The 13,824-nt window shown below is 39.4% G+C and overlaps 2 protein-coding genes across 2 annotated transcripts; both read right to left on the reverse strand.

Moving 5' to 3' along the window:
* Positions 1-6,916: 6,916 nt before the first annotated feature.
* On the reverse strand, positions 6,917-7,549 carry LOC138909869 (uncharacterized). Its single transcript, XM_070201085.1, has one exon. The coding sequence runs from the start codon at positions 7,547-7,549 to the stop codon at positions 6,917-6,919; it is 633 nt and encodes a 210-aa protein (XP_070057186.1).
* Positions 7,550-7,953: 404 nt separating this feature from the next.
* Positions 7,954-8,865, reverse strand: LOC138909870 (uncharacterized). Its single transcript, XM_070201086.1, has one exon. It carries the CDS (start codon positions 8,863-8,865, stop codon positions 7,954-7,956), a length of 912 nt encoding a protein of 303 aa, XP_070057187.1.
* Positions 8,866-13,824: the final 4,959 nt, after the last annotated feature.

Raw genomic sequence — 13,824 nt, forward strand, 5'->3', positions numbered from 1 at the left:
AGAGGCAAGAGTAGATAACCCTTCCACAAACATCCGGTAATACCCTGTTAAACCCAAGAAACTGCAAATCTTGGTTGACGTTATAGGTCTAGGCCAACTCTTCATTGCTGAAATCTTTCGAGGATCCTCTTTAATTCCTTCTCTAGAGAAAACATGACCCAAGAATGTGACAGATTCGAGCCAAAATTCACACTTTGAAAATTTCGTGTACAATTAGTGCTAAGGAAGAGTCTGCAACACTGCCTTAAGATGATCGGCATGGTCCTCCCGACTTCATGAATACACAAGAATATCGTCAATGAACACTATCACAAAGGAGTCGGGGGAAAGGCTTGAAAACCGGATTCATAAGATCCATGGAAGCCGCCGGGGCATTTGTTAGCCCAAAAGACATTACCAAACATTCAAGGTGCCCATACCGGGTCCGAAAAGCTGTTCTCAGAATATCCTGCTCCTTGATCTTCAATTGGTGGTACCCGGTGTCGCGCCTCATTTACTCGCGAAAGCGGGTTTTGACATCGTGTCAACTCTTTTTTTACAGTGGGATATAGAGTGCTAAAAGAAGAGTCGCCACCTAACGATTTTTAAGGTGCGTTAGGGCACCTATTGTGCAGATAAATCTGTTTTAACTAGTCAACGCCACCAAAGATCGGGTAAGGGCTCAAATTAATTCAAAGAAAAGGTGTTAGGCACTCTTCGAGGCCCACAAATGTGTGTCCCGGCCGAACTTAAAATTATGTGGATTAGGCTAAGTGATCAAATAAGCAAAGGTAATATAAAGGTCAAAGAATTTTATTAGAAAAATCTTAATACGAATATAGAGATACAACCATTCCAATTCTAATAGCAAACATAGAAACGAAGGGGGGGGGGGGGTCCTAAGTTTTTTAGCTTAAAGGATCACCCCGTGCAACATAAATAATATTATGCAACTCCCTTGGGGTAGGGAGATACTTATATTATTCAGCGGGCACAGACTATCATCTCCTGCTACTCGATTACTATGTTAAAGTTGTTTACCTAAAAGCGCTCTAATTCAATTCTAAGTCGAGCCCTATGCATGCATTACCCGTCCCATACCTATGGTCCAGGAGGTTTTGGACCTCTATTTAGGTAGTTCTAGAATTTACCTAGGCTGCTTAAAATGTTAAAACGAGGTGACATACAAAACACATTGGACTTCAAATATGGGCAGTTAAGGGCTCAAGTTAGCCTCCACACTTAAGCAACAAATACACGTGAAACAAATGTTCAGGTTAGGAAGTTCAGAATTTAGAACCCTAGGCCCTATAGATACGATTTCTAGGTGACTTTGAATTAAAACATACAGGCAGTTTTAGATGCAAGGTGCTGCCCAAAGACAGGATTATACAGTTATTACAAGCTGATCATTGAGATCGCAAGTTTCAAGTTATTAAACCTATAGGTGCTATGCCTAGGTGATCTACGCAGTAAAGGACAGTAAAATCTACTGGAGAAAAAGCCCCAGGATTACTTATGATTTCTAACAATAGCATGAATAAGCAATAAACAGTGTTTGAGCAGTTCAGCATTAACAAATTAGGGCGAGTAATTATACCATATAGGCAGGATCTCTAATGATTAGCACTTAAAGCCGATTTTATTGTCATACCTTAACCCTATAGGCATATTTTCTAGGTGAACAATGGCAAATGGGATAATCAGAATCCTATAGGCATGATTTCTAGTGAATGTGCTGATGCGAATTGAAATCAGTGACATTTATTCCTATAGGCAAATTTTCTAGTAGCACGTAGCAGTGAGCATAATTGCAGCATTTTTTGAATTCACGTTTCCTAGCAGACAGTAGGTGTGTGTGCGATTCCCCTAATGGCATGATTTTGATAGTGCACATAATGATTGAATAGTATATATAGCAAGTAAATCACTAAGTCCTATAGGTATATTGTGTACCCTTTTGTATGCAAATATTGAGAGTCTACCCATTCCCAATTTTTACAAACACTCCAACTGTTTATACAAAGTTATTACAGGCCCAATAATGAATATGATTACAAATATATACAAATAATGACAGTAGGCCCACAGCAGGCCCAAAGGAATACCCAGCACTGTTTAGACCTTCAGCAATTTTCATGCAGCATACCCAGTTTTCTGACAAGGAGCTATATTCATCAACACAACCCAGAATCCATAGAAGATCCTGAAGCCAAATCATATAACCATATTGCCAAGCATGGAATCACTTAAACCAACAAGCTTAGATATTCAGCATATAATAGGGAGAAAGGGTTAAGCGGGGTAGTTCAATTTTCAGAGAGTGACTAAAGACCCAAATCCTAGTGTGTCAGAGTTCACAAGGGTCTCAAATGGACCACGAACAGTGCTCACACTAGGGAGGTCAGTAGTAAGAGCCTTGGTAGCCTTGGCTTTTAGCCTGTTAAGAATGAGAAATTCAAGATAGCATAGGTAACAAGTGAGGGAGAGTGGACAATGGTTAAGGAAAAAAATTGTACTTAGTTTTAGGAAGCAGACATAGCAAATTTTAAAACACAGAACAGTTAATCAAAAGGCCAACAAGGCTTAGAAAAGAGTTCATCACTTAGTAAAAAAACACATAGGCATAATCATATTGAATGAGTTAAGGGAGAAACAAGTTTGCAGGATTATAAAAGAATACCATACACAGGTGCATGATACCAAACAAGTTGAAACATGGTTGGAAATTATGCTAAGCATACATTCTAATGTTACAAGATAGCCATGTTAGCTCACATTAAGAAATAGCATCAGACATGGCATGGAAGCACAGATTAAGACAATCACACTAAAGGGATAATGAATTAAATGAGCCAAAAACATGCTGATGGATATATTACCAAGGGAGCTAGTCATGGTTGATAGAAAAGGGTCTTAACACAGATTAGAACACACTACATATGCAAGATTACCATTACAGAGATTCATGTCAGATAGTAAATGTAGGCATTCAGGTATTGACACAATAAACTAATTAACTAAAGAAAGTCCAAATTATTTTGATGAAGCACATTCAAATAATAGAATTGACAGTTTCGGTAGACTAAATACTAAAGAGGTTCAAACACGTGTAAAGGTCACACACATAAGTAGCTCAGAACACATTGTCTAAACGGACTTAAGAGAATCTAAATTATTCAAATTAGGTATAGGCATGTTTCAGAGCAAGCAACATTATGTGAAATTAAATGCTAAAGAGACTTAAAACTACTATAAAGCTAGCAGAGTTGCACACAAGAGTAGCCCATAAACACATTAAGTTATGAATTTCAGAAGTGAGAACATATTCAAATCACAGACACATAAAGACAAAATTGTGAAAGGTCAAGTGACATACCAGTAAAACGGACAATAATAAAGAACAAAATTCCACAAGAACCCAAAATCTTAATACGTCAAAGTTCCCAAGAGCTTCAAAGGAAGCCCGGGAAATGCTCGCACTAAGAGAAGGTTGAATAACAGAATCTTAGTGGCCTTGGCTTTCAGCCGGCCAAAAACAGAATACAGAACAAGAGAATGAGGGAATAGCAGAATAAAGCTCCAATGTTTAGTGAAAAAATAGCTATTCAAAGTCTGTCTCAAAGGGGAATGGGGAGGGGTTTATATAGTGACTGAAATTGAACAAGTAAACAAGGAAAACTATAAAATCAAACACAAATAAGGAAGTAATAACATACAGAATCAATAAAAAATTAGATTGGGGAAAAAAAAAAGGTAAACCCTAGTTGACAGAAATCGAAGATTGGCCAAAAATCTTAGCTAATCGAACCCATATAGCCTGGCCATGATGCACATGGACGAGATATCGTCCAGATTTAAGCAATTAAGGTTGAACGACCAGATTCTGAGAGATAGTACTTGCCATGTTTAGGCAAGTACTAAGTGATACCATGGTCTTGTAGGTAATACTGAAATAATACATAAAAGGCAAGAAAATCATAGAAAGAATCCATGATTGAGAGAGATTCAGAGAAGAACAAGAGGGCGGCTAGGGTTTTCCTGGGGGAGGGAGGAGTGAGGATACAGAGGCGGTGTCTCAGGGGTAATGTGGCTTGGGTTTCAAGTCTCGGGTAATTAAACGGAGGGGTTGATTATGGGTCGTTGATCTCTTAAGATCAACGGCTAAAAAAAAAGGTTGGGGCGGGTTATTGGTTTGGGTCAGGGATAAAGGGTCATTTGGATTGGGCTTAGGGGGTTGGGCCAGAGATTTGGGTGCTTGGGCCATTGAATTGGTCCGGAATTAGCCTTACACTGGGCTATAAATTAAATACACCAAACTTATTTTTTTAAAAATAATTTATAAAAATAATTAATAGATAATAAAATACTACTTATGCAATAAAATAATTACAAATAATAACTTAACATTATGAAAAAATAAAAATGTTATTTTAGCCCAAGTAATGTAAAAAATATAATTATGCATAACGCATAGGCTATTATTGCAAAATTATGTAAATACCCTAACAATACAAAATATAATTATGTAAAATAAAGTAAAATATCATGAAGCATATATATGGGTGTAAAATAATAAATTGTATGATTGAGTTATCACAAAATAATTTAAAGGGTAATTAATAAATATTTGAACAATTTTAATGCAAGAAAATTGATTTTAAAACCTTAAAATTATGAAATATTGTAGAAAATGCTTGCATAAATCTTGTACATTAAATAATGATTCAAAATGATATTTTTTGAAAGTATATATACTTATTTGAAAAATATGAGGGCAAAATTAGGTATTAACAGCTGCCCCTCTTTACCCGGGAATGATGAAAGAGTTGTCGGGTAAAGAAAATAATGACCAATTTTGGCAGAATTAAATGAGGGATGATGTGATTTGGAAAACATGGGGGCCGAACTCTGGTTCCTGAGTTGCCTACATATCCCTGGTGTTACGGGAATCAGGTCGTGTGTAGTTCTGGATCCAACGGTTAACGAAACCGATGGAATTATTATAGGAATGGTCGTATGTTTCCGAAACATTACGGATGTATCATAGAGCGATTATCTGAACGGTCATAGAGTAAAAGGCGAGTAATTGATGGTGGTTGGTTACGTTAAAATGAATGCAGGATGTGAACGTTACGAATGAAAACTGGAGCGAAGATTGCTCCCATTTGAAGAACGGTTACTTCCTTGATTACATGCAAAACTTAAAACACGATTCATGCAAGTATATATGGATTATTGCGATAATTTACTCATGATGGAAATTCCCTTTGGACCATGAAAGTTTTCTTTCGACGGTGAGGATGATGTCCTTGGACTATGACGTCCTGGGCCATGAAACATGTAATAAGGGATTCGCAGGCCATGAAATGATATCCTCGGCCATGAAGATGGTGCCTCTGGACTATAACGCCTTTGAATGATGATGTGCACTTTGAGATCCTCAGGCCATGGAATGGTATTTTTCGGCTATGAGGATGATGCCTTCGGACTATGATGCCTTTGGACAAAATGGCGATGTTTCAGCCTGTGAAATGAAAAGACATGATGCTTGGTCATATGTGAAATGAAACAACGCAAGGCTTAGTCTTGTTTAAGATGAGGGCGGTGCTTAGCCCAAGTAAATAGAGGATAGTGCGGAGTCTTAGATAGCGTAATGGAGATTGTACTTAATCTTGAGGAAAAGGCAGTGCTTAGCCTTATGCAAGAAGAGAGGTAGTGCTTAGCCTCCTTCAAAGAAAGAGGCAATGCTTAGTCTCATGCGGGAAAGGAAATGCTTAGCCTTATGCAATTAGGGAGGCAATGCTTAGCCTCATGCAAAGAGGGAGACAATGCTTAGTCTCATGCAGTGAAAGGAAGTGCTTAGCCTTATGCAAGAAGGGAGGCGGTGCGTAGCCTCATGCAAAGAGGGAGACAATGCTTAGTCTTATGCAGGGAAAGGCAGTGCTTAGCCTTATGCAAGAAGGGAGGCAGTGCTTAGCCTCATGCAAAGAAAGAGACAATGCTTAGTCTCATGCGGTAAAGGCAGTTCTTAGCATTATGCAAGAAGGGAGGCAGTGCTTAGCCTCATGCAAAGAGGAGACAATGTTTAGTCTCATGCAGGGAAAGGCAGTGCTTAGCCTTATGCAAGAAGGGATGCAGTGCTTAGCCTCATGCAAAGAAAGAGACAATACTTAATCTCATGTGGGAAAGGCAGTGCTTAGACTTATGCAAGAAGGGAGGGAGTGCTTAGCCTCATGCAGAGAGGAGACAATGCTTAGTCCCATGCAGGGAAATACAGTGCTTAGCCTTATGCAAGAAGGGAGGCAGTGCTTAGCCTCATGCAAGAAAACAATGAGTGATAGTGAGGAAGTAAAGTATTTCTTAGTTGGAGATGCTTACGCTAGATAATTTGTTGTCTTGAAGGCAGTGGCTTGATGTGTCTACGGATATCGTTGTCTTATTGTGCCTGTATCCAAATAAAAATCGTTAGTTCTATGGGGGAAGGTTGGTTCGCGCTTTTGTTTTCTTGTTCTATCTATGTTCCTACCTTGAGATCCTATTTGAGTTACCCTGGGTAACATCTGGCTGTTATAGAAATACTGTTTTCAAAAAAATATGCATGCATTTGATCAACATAGTTATTTGAAATATAGTATTATGAAATATCAAGTAATTTAGATGAACCGATGACTGCGACATATTTTAGAGACATTGCGACCTCTTTGCCCAGTTTAAATGCAACCCTTTGACGGTTCTGCGTATGACGAAGTTCGCTGGACTTGATTTAGAATTTTGAGGGTCTTCCTCAAAATTCTTCCCCAGTTTCTGATCATGGCGAAAATGAGGATTTTATTAAGATGTGACCGAACCCATAAGGCTGCCTACGTATCCCCTCTTAAACGAGAATCATGTAAAGCGTAGTTCAGTTACATCAAATGAAGAGATGTAAATAATCCTAAACATAGTATCTCTTCACTGCGTTTGAGTTCATAGGTTTTGGCCAAATCTCTCCGTCCATTTCTGCAAGTATAAGTGCTCCTCCTGTTAATACTTGATGAACCATGTAGGGACCTTGCCAATTGGGTGAAAATTTCCCTTTAGCTTCATCTTGATGCGGGAAAATTCGTTTTAGCACCAACTGCCCCGGTTTGAATTGCCTTGGTCTGACCTTTTTGTTAAAGGCTCCTGCCATTCTGTTCTGGTAGAGTTGACCATGACATACTGCATTCATTCTCTTTCCATCAATGAGGGCCAGTTGTTCATAGCGGCTTTGTACCCATTCTGCGTTGTTGAGCTCAGCTTCTTGTATGATTCTTAGAGAAGGGATTTGTACTTCGGCAGGAATAACTGCTTCAGTACCATAGACCAGCAGGTAAGGGGTTTCCCCTGTTGATGTGCGAACCGTGGTACGATACCCGAGCAGAGAAAATGGCAGCTTCTCGTGCCATTGTTTGAAATTATCTACCATTTTCCTCAATATCTTCTTGATGTTCTTGTTGGCGTCTTCTACAGCTCCATTCATTTGTGGCATGTATGCTGTGGAATTCTTATGCTTGATCTTGAAGGTCTCACACATGGCCTTCATCATATCACTGTTAAGGTTGGCAGTGTTATCGGTGATAATTGATTCTGCTACCCCGAATAGACAAATAATGCGATCCCGAACAAAATCTGCAACGACCTTTTTAGTTACAGCCTTGTAAGATGCGGCTTCAACCCATTTTGTGAAATAGTGTGTGGCCACTAGAATGAACCTATACCCATTTGAAGCAGCGGGTTCGATAGGACCGATGACATCCACCCCCAAGCGGAGAAAGGCCAGGGTGCACTTGTTGCATTGAGTTCATTGGGTGTTACTCATATTATATCAGCATGTATCTTGCATTGGTGACACTTCTGGACATACTTGATGCAGTCTGTTTCCATAGTCATCCAAAAATATCCCACTCTTAGTATTTTCTTGGCTAATACAAAGCCGTTCATGTTTGGTACTTAAGTTCTGGAATGTATTTCCTCGAGCAATCTGGATTCTTCCTTGGCATCAACACATCGCAATAATCCTAGGTCTGGAGTCCTTCTGTACAGAATTCCTCCGCTTTGAAAGAAGTGGTTGGCTAACCTTTGGAGTGTGCGTTTCTGAGTGTGATTTTCATGCTCCGGGTACCCTCCTTTTGCCAAGTATTGGAACCATGTATTTCCATCACTTTCTTCTTCAACATGAGCATAATAAGCTGGATGCTTATGAATTCCTATTGGGATAGGATTGATGAAATTCTTGTCTGGTATCATGGAAGATAAAGTGGCCAATGCATCTACAAACTCATTCTGGACCCTTGGAACATGTTTGCATTCTATCTTCGTGAACCTCTTGATCAACTTTTGTACACAGTACAAATATGGCAATATTTTGGTATTCTGTGTAGCCCATTCTCGTAAAACTTGATGTACCAAAAGGTCGGAATCTCCCATCACCAACAATTCTTGAACATTTATGTCAATGGCTAACCTGAGTCTTATGATGCAGGCCTCATATTCTGTCATATTGTTGGTACATGGAAACTTGAGTTTTACGGATATCGTACAGTGTTGGCCAATTTCTGACACTAAGACAACTCCGATACCCACTCCTTTGAAGTTTGCAGCTCCATCGACAAACATTCTCCAAACCTCAAATGCTTCAGTGATATCTTCTCCTACGAATGATACTTCCTCGTCAGGAAAATACGTTTTCAAGGGTTCGTATTCTCCGTCTACCGGGTTTTCTGCCAAATGACCCGCCAACGCTTGTCCTTTGACTGCCTTCTGAGTTACATAGATGATGTCAAACTCACTCAGCAATATATGCCATTTTTCTAACTTTCCCGTAGGCATGGGTTTCTGGAAGATGTATTTTAGCGGATCCATCCTTGATATGAGATATGTGGTATAGCCACAGAAATAGTGCCTCAACTTTTGAGCTATCCATTTCAAAGCACAGCAGGTGCGCTCCAGCAAAGAGTACTATGCTTCACAAGGCGTGAATTTCTTACTCAGATAATTTATGGCCTGATCCTTTCTTCCCGTCTCATCGTGTTGTCCCAGAACACAACCAAAAGCCCTATCTAGTATGGATAAATAAAGCAGCGAAGGTCTCCCTAGTTCAGGTGGGACCAGAACAGGTGGTTTAGATAAATATTCCTTGATTTTGTCAAAGGCTTTCTTACATTCTTCAGTCCAACTTGTTTCAGCATCTTTCTTCAACATTTTGAAAATCGGTTCACAGATCACAGTTGGTTGTGCTATGAAACGGCTGATGTAGTTGAGACACCTTAAGAAACTCATCACATCTTTCTTATTCTTAGGAGGTGGCAAGTCCTGGATATCATTGACCTTTGACGAGTCCAATTCAATCCCTCGGCGGCTGACGATGAATCCTAGTAATTTCCAGGTGGGGACTCTGAAGGCACACTTTGCGAGATTCAATTTCAGATTGTATCTTCAAAGTCGATCGAAGAATTTCTTTAAGTCTGCTATATGATCTGTGCTTTTTTGGATTTGATGATGTCGTCATCCACGTACACCTCTATTTCCTTGTGTATCATGTCGTGGAAAATAGTTATCATAGCTCCTATGTAAGTGGCTCCAACATTCTTCAGGCCAAACGACATCATTTTATAGCAATACACTCCCCATAGTGTGATAAAGGCTGTCTTTTAGCATCCTCTTCATCCATCCAGATCTGATGATACCCCGCGAAGCAATCCACAAAAGACTGGAGTTCATGCTTGGCATAGTTGTCGATCATTATGTGTATATTGGGCAATGGGAAATCATCACTGGGACTTGCTCTGTTTAAATCCTGATAGTCGACCCACACTCTGACCTTCCCATCTTTCTTTGGGACTGGCACGATGTTGGCCAGCCAAGTCGGATACTCAACTACCCTGAGAACCTTGTCGTTAATTTGCTTAGTGACTTCCTCTTTTATTTTCAAACTCATATCTGCCTTGAATTTTCTGAGATTTTGTTTTACAGGTGGACACATGGGATCGGTAGGTAGTTTGTGATCCACTATGGATGTGCTCAAACCAGTCATATCATCGTATGACCATGCAAAAATATCTTCATACTCTTTCAGGAACCGGATATATTCTTCCTTATCTGACGGTGATAGATGAATGCTTACACGTGTTTCCTTGACTGTTTTGGAATCTCCAAAGTCAACTGTCTCAGTCTCGTCCAAATTAGACTTCGGCTTGTTTTCAAAGTTTTTCACTTCTCTGACAATTTCCTCAGGTATTACTGAATCACTATCCTTATGTTGCGTTGTCTCATTATATGTCACAGTCGTAGGTTCATCGTGATGAGTAATAATAACACTGTAGATAGAAAATGTAAAGAATAATAATAAATACTAAAAATAACAATGCATTTAATAAATCTTGAAAACGTTAAACAAGTACATCTCGATTACTCGAGCAATTATTGTAAAATAAAATACGTTCAAAACAAGATATTGAAAATGTATTAGATGCTCATAAAATTGCTTTAAAAATAAGTGATGCTAATTGCCAGGCAACCTAGGAACTCGACGAGCCCTCGATGGTGCAGCAGTCAAGTTCTTGAGAACAACTTCTTTCTCCACAGTCTAAATAGTAAGGTACTCCTCCTCCTCCTCCTCAACTATCGTACTGCAATCCATGTCTTCATCATAAGGATAGCCTAGCCGATAATAAGGACCATGCCATAGCGGCGACCAATCCTGGTACTCTTGCCAAGTTTATTCATACCCAAGCCCGAAAGTTGTACCATGACGATTTAGCTGTACCAGTTTGGTGATCCCTTGGAGATTCTTGCCGAGACCCTTGCCAGGCTCATACCCTGTCCATAGCAATATGCTTTCTATCTTGTTACTCCACCATTTGTTTTTTTTCAATTGCATTGACGCGCTCAATACGATGGTATGTTGCTCCACCCAGCTTCCTTCTGTTCTCGATGACTGGAACAATCTGATTGGTATAAATGGGATTACTCCTGTCTCTATGGATGAACATGTAACATCCCAAAAAATTTCGAAGTATTTAAGTGTAAAGCCCGGTAAAATAAGCAAAGAAAATATGCTCGGACTTTTTGGGTTGAACAATGCACCGGAAAGTAAAAGAAAACTTTTGGCGGAAATGAGCATTTCTACGGTCCACTATGCGACCGCAGAATCACTCTACGGACCGCATAATAGCCTCAGAGTGAGGCAGTTAATTGGGTCAGTTGGAAGCAATTATGCGGTCGACTATGCGACCACATAAATTTTATGCGGTGCATTATGCGATCGCATAACAGTTATGCGGAACGCATAGTGATCGCATACACAGACAGCTTTTTTGATCATTTTATCAGCAATTATGCGACTGATATGCGGTCCACATATCCATTATGCGGTCGCATAAGTGACCGCAGAACTGTTCCGTAGCTCCATTTTTGGATTTTTTTAAAACCCGACCCTATTTTGTTTAATACACTCTTTGGGCCATTTTTGAGACATAATCTGATATTTTAGAGTGAGAGAGAATGCCCTAGAGTGAGAAGGTGTTCTTCAATAATTTTTCTTCAATTCTTTCTCAAGTTTTGGAAGATTAAGAAGGGAAACTCACTAGGTCTTCATCAGAGATGTAAGATTCTACACCCTAAACCCTAATTTTGAAATCATCTGAAAATGGGTAATTAGCAAGATAATTTTTGGGCATGAGAGTTGCTTATTTTACATGCATGTGTTATCAAAGGGTGTAGGAAAATTGTTGAGCTAAAAATGGTAAAGATTACGTTGTGGGATGATGGAATCCTTCATAAAAAGTAAATTGAAACCTTATGCACACCTAGTGTTTGATAGAAAGCTCAAGTGAGCTAGAACCATGATCATCTTCTTAATTTTGATTCAATTTGTTATATTTCTATAATAGATTGAAGTTGTTAAGAATTCCGGAATATTTAGAGTGTAAGGAAGCTCAAGTGAGGTATGATGGCTAAACTCTTCTCTTAGAATTGAATCTCATGATATTCATGTAAATTATGTAAGTCCCGAGTGATTCATTATGGAATTGGCTATTCCGAGTAAGATTGGGTTGAAAGAAATATGTTCAACAAGCATCCCAGATGCTTTATTCATGTTGTGTTACCAATTGAGGATGTGTTAAAATATGGGTTGTGCATTAATAATGTTTTGACTTTAAGTCAAGTTCAAATGAAGGCTATTATGCCAAGTTTTGTGAAATATCTCTATGTGCCTTAGACTCTAAATTGCTCACATGTGTACTACACTTTGATATGAATTGTGTTTGTTGTTGATGATGAGGATGATATTTGAAATTGATAATGTGAGCATGAAATACTGAATATGGCCAACGTGCCAAGAATGAACTTATAATTATGGCCACTAGTGCCAATGAAATGAAAAGATGTGAAAGTATTATGAAATGCGATGATTGATATAAAAAGGTTGATGTCTCAAATAAGACGGCCTAGCCGGTCGAGTCATGATCGGACACCATGCCGCACACATGGTGGTGATTGTGCTGGAAATTGTAATTCATGGTAATTGTGGTGGATGTCCCTAATGGATAGCCTAGCCGATCGAGTCGTGATCGGACTCCGTGTTAAAGACGATGGTATTGATATTGAGAGAAATTGTGGTTGATGTCTCTAATGAGATGGCCTATCCGGTCGGGTCGTGATCGGACTCCGTGCTAAGGGTACGGTGGTACTGGTTTTGTGAATACTGGTTTTGTGAATAGTGGTATTGTGGACAATAGTATATCGATACTAAAAATCTCCCAATGTGAGATATGGAAATTAATTTGAACAATGTCTTGATCCTAAATTGAGAATTGATGTTAATTAAGGCTTTCATTGATATTATGATAATCTTGTTTGTATTATTTGTCATTCTATTGAGAGGCTGTTTAGTTGTACATACTACTGCTATTCGACGGTACTAACGTCCCTTTTGCCGGGGGCGCTGCATCTTTAAATGGATGCAGGTGGTTCCACAGCAGGAGATATTGATCAGTGATAGCAGTACACCTATTCCCAACTGACTTGGTGAGCCCCACTTCATTTCGGGGTCATGTATCTTTTGTACTTTGTGTATTCAGTTTGAGGTATAGCCGGTGCCTTGTTACCGGCATTATCATTATACTCTTCTTTATCTATAAAGGCTTTGTAGACATAGTGTGGGTTGTGTATTGGTACTGGGGAAAGACAAACTATGTTATGTTGTGGTTGTATTACTTGTCCATTTGAGACTTTAAAAATGATGAAACTATTGGAAATGAATTGGTATTGTAGACATGAACACATTTTCGTCTAATTAATGAAAATATGTATATCTCTATTCGTGAATGAGTTTGGGTAGAATGAAATCTAACAGGCTTGCTCGGTCGGGTTCACTCGGTTGAGCACCGGTCGCGCTCCTCGGTTTTGGGGCGTGACAAACTTGGTATCAGAGCCTAAGGTTTTAAAGTGTCCTAGGATATCTCGGAGCCGTGTCTAGTAGAGTCTTTATTATCGGTGTGTTGTCGACCAAATCTATAATTAGGATGCTACATGGGCATTTAGGAATAATACCCTTCTTTCATGTCCTTGATCGTGCGATAAAGCTGGTTGTAAGATTGTTCCTTCTTTAACTCCTGAGTTGCTCTAATTTTCAGTACATGGAACCTAAGAAGAAGGGAAGAACTGGCAAAAGAGCCAATGTCACCCCAGAAGTGACAGTTGATCCTATAATTGATGATGCGGGTGAGCACCCGAGGAGCGAGAATATTCCTCTAGCTACTACACTGCCTGAATCTACTACAATTGATCAGACCGCACCTATCCCTATGCCTACTGAGG

This window comes from Nicotiana tomentosiformis, chromosome 4, assembly GCF_000390325.3.
Source record: "Nicotiana tomentosiformis chromosome 4, ASM39032v3, whole genome shotgun sequence".
NCBI lineage: Eukaryota > Viridiplantae > Streptophyta > Magnoliopsida > Solanales > Solanaceae > Nicotiana > Nicotiana tomentosiformis.